This window comes from Pteropus alecto, unplaced genomic scaffold, assembly GCF_000325575.1.
Source record: "Pteropus alecto unplaced genomic scaffold, ASM32557v1 scaffold8, whole genome shotgun sequence".
NCBI lineage: Eukaryota > Metazoa > Chordata > Mammalia > Chiroptera > Pteropodidae > Pteropus > Pteropus alecto.
The window spans coordinates 22448229-22450479 of NW_006494609.1; the positions used below are offsets into that span (position 1 = coordinate 22448229).

Sequence of the window (2251 nt, forward strand, 5' to 3'; positions counted from 1 at the left end):
AGGAGCTGGCCGGGCTGCTGGGGATCCCTGCGGGCTCAAGTTGCAAGGGGGCGGGCCCGGGCCGGAGGTGGAGTCTCCCGCCAATTGAAGCCTCGGCTATAAATCGAGCTCCCGGCACAGCCGAACCCAGATGCCTGGCCAGGCCGCCCTGCCGTTGGTGGGTGGGGAAGGTGGCGGGGGCCAGGGGGCTTTGGGGGCTGCAGCCACCATGCTCCGCTCCCTGCTGCTTCACTCCCTGAGGCTCTGCGCCCAGACGGCCTCGTGCCTCGTGCTCTTCCCGCGCTTCCTCGGCACGGCCTTCATGCTCTGCCTGCTCGACTTCCTGTGCATCCGCAAGCGTTTCCTGGGCCGCCGCCGCCGGGGTCAGCCTGAACCCGAAGTGGAGTTCAACAGCGATGGCGAGGAGGTGCCCCCCGACGACCCGCCTATCTTCGTGTCCGACGACAACCGCCTGTGCACGCTGGCGTCGCTGAAAGCGGTGTGGCACGGCCAGAAGTTGGATTTCTTCAAGCAGGCGCACGAGGGCGGTCCGGCTCCCAACTCCGAGGTGGTCCTGCCCGACGGCTTCCAGAACCAGCACATCCTCGACTACGCGCGAGGGGACCGCCCGCTGGTGCTTAACTTCGGCAGCTGCACCTGACCACCATTCATGGCGCGCATGAGCGCCTTCCAGCGCCTGGTCACCAAGTACCAGCGCGACGTGGACTTTCTCATCATCTACATCGAAGAGGCGCACCCCTCCGACGGCTGGGTCACCACAGACTCCCCCTACAGCATCCCGAAGCACCAAAGCTTGGAGGACCGGGTCAGTGCGGCGCGTGTGCTTCAGCAAGGTGCACCCAGCTGTGCTCTCGTCCTGGACACCATGGCCAACTCCAGCAGCTCGGCCTATGGCGCCTACTTCGAGCGCCTGTACGTCATCCAGAGTGGCATCATTATGTACCAGGGTGGCCGTGGCCCAGATGGCTACCAGGTCTCAGAGCTGCGCACCTGGTTGGAGCGCTATGATGAGCAGCTGCACAGCGGTCAGCCTCGTCCAGTGTAAACAGCCAACACAGTTGACTGAGCCTGGCGGGCCGCGCCTTCGAGCCTTCGAAGCCCACGTGCCAATGCCCCAAACGAAGTCAGATTTGGTGAGGGCCCAGTGACACTGCTGCGCTGAGCCTCAGAGCTCAGGCTGGGTCTGAGTCCTCAGCCAAGCCACCTGAAGATTCCCCCCCACCCCCACTCCGCTTCCGTGACTGTTCCTCGCCTGTACCTGCCTGGCTGGCTTTAAATGCCCTTTCAAGTGCAAGTTTGGTGCCACCCTTTGTCTGTGAGCCCCTGGATCTGTCTCTGCAGAGGCCCCTGCTGTGCTCTCTGGCAAGTCTTCTCCAGAAAAAAAGAGCCAGCGTTTCTTTAGCTAGGTGCAGCCTCCCCCCGCCCCCAAGAAAAAAGACCCTGGCTGTGCCCTCCTGCCCCCGAGCTCAGCTGGGTTCCAGCAACGCATGCAGCTGGTGCAGCTCACCCTAGTTGCCTGGCACCCACACCTGCCGCAGGGGGTGGGGATGCCCTGTTGCTTTTGTGTCTAATGTCTTGTACCTGAATCGGGGGAGAGGGTGCGGGGTGGGGAAGGGTGGGCAGAGTTGTTTCCCCCCTTGTTTTGGGTGCTAATGAGCCCCACTGCTGATGACGAACTGTCTCTAACTGGTCTTGACCACGAGCTGCTTCTGAATTGCAGGGGGTCGCAGCAGTGCCTAAACCGGGCACAGGGGAAGCGCTCTGGGTTTCCACGAGGAAACCAAAGTGAACTGTGGGGGGGGGGGGGGTTTGGGGACTGCGTTAGGGACAGAGAAGGACAGGGCCGCAGGTGCTGGGGAGGTTGGCAGCTCCCCAGGGAGAAGGAGGCTAAGGCTCCCATTATCGGGGTCTGGGTGGCGGAGTTCAAGGGCAAGGGGATAGAGGGAGAGCCTAGGGGCGCTGAGTGAGGTGCCTCCGAGGCAGAGCTGCCGATTTCGTGGTGGGAGATGTCTGGCCCCCTGACCTGAAGGCCATTCGGCGAGTGTGTTGCTGGAAATAGTCCCTGTATATAAACTTCTTAATAATAAAGGCTTGAGGTAAACTGGTCTTGTGTTGCCTCTGCTCCCTTGATTTTTCCTTCCCTCCCCCCCCAACCCCCGAACGGCGGCGGGAATTAAACACAAATCTCTCCCTCGCGTCCCCATAGTGACCCTGGGAGGAAGGGTGGCTGGAAGAAAGCGACGCAGCCTGG

At 62.2% G+C, this 2251-nt stretch overlaps 1 protein-coding gene across 1 annotated transcript; it reads left to right on the forward strand.

Moving 5' to 3' along the window:
- Positions 1–12: 12 nt before the first annotated feature.
- DIO3 (iodothyronine deiodinase 3) lies at positions 13–1667 on the forward strand. Its single transcript, XM_006927019.3, has one exon. It carries the CDS (start codon positions 131–133, stop codon positions 638–640), a length of 510 nt encoding a protein of 169 aa, XP_006927081.2. The 5' UTR covers positions 13–130; the 3' UTR covers positions 641–1667.
- The last annotated feature ends 584 nt before the right edge of the window (positions 1668–2251 follow it).

Coding starts and splice junctions, on each gene's coding strand:
- DIO3 (XM_006927019.3), top strand. CDS start 131: ATGCCTGGCCAGGCCGCCCTGCCGTTGGTGGGTGGGGAAGGTGGCGGG.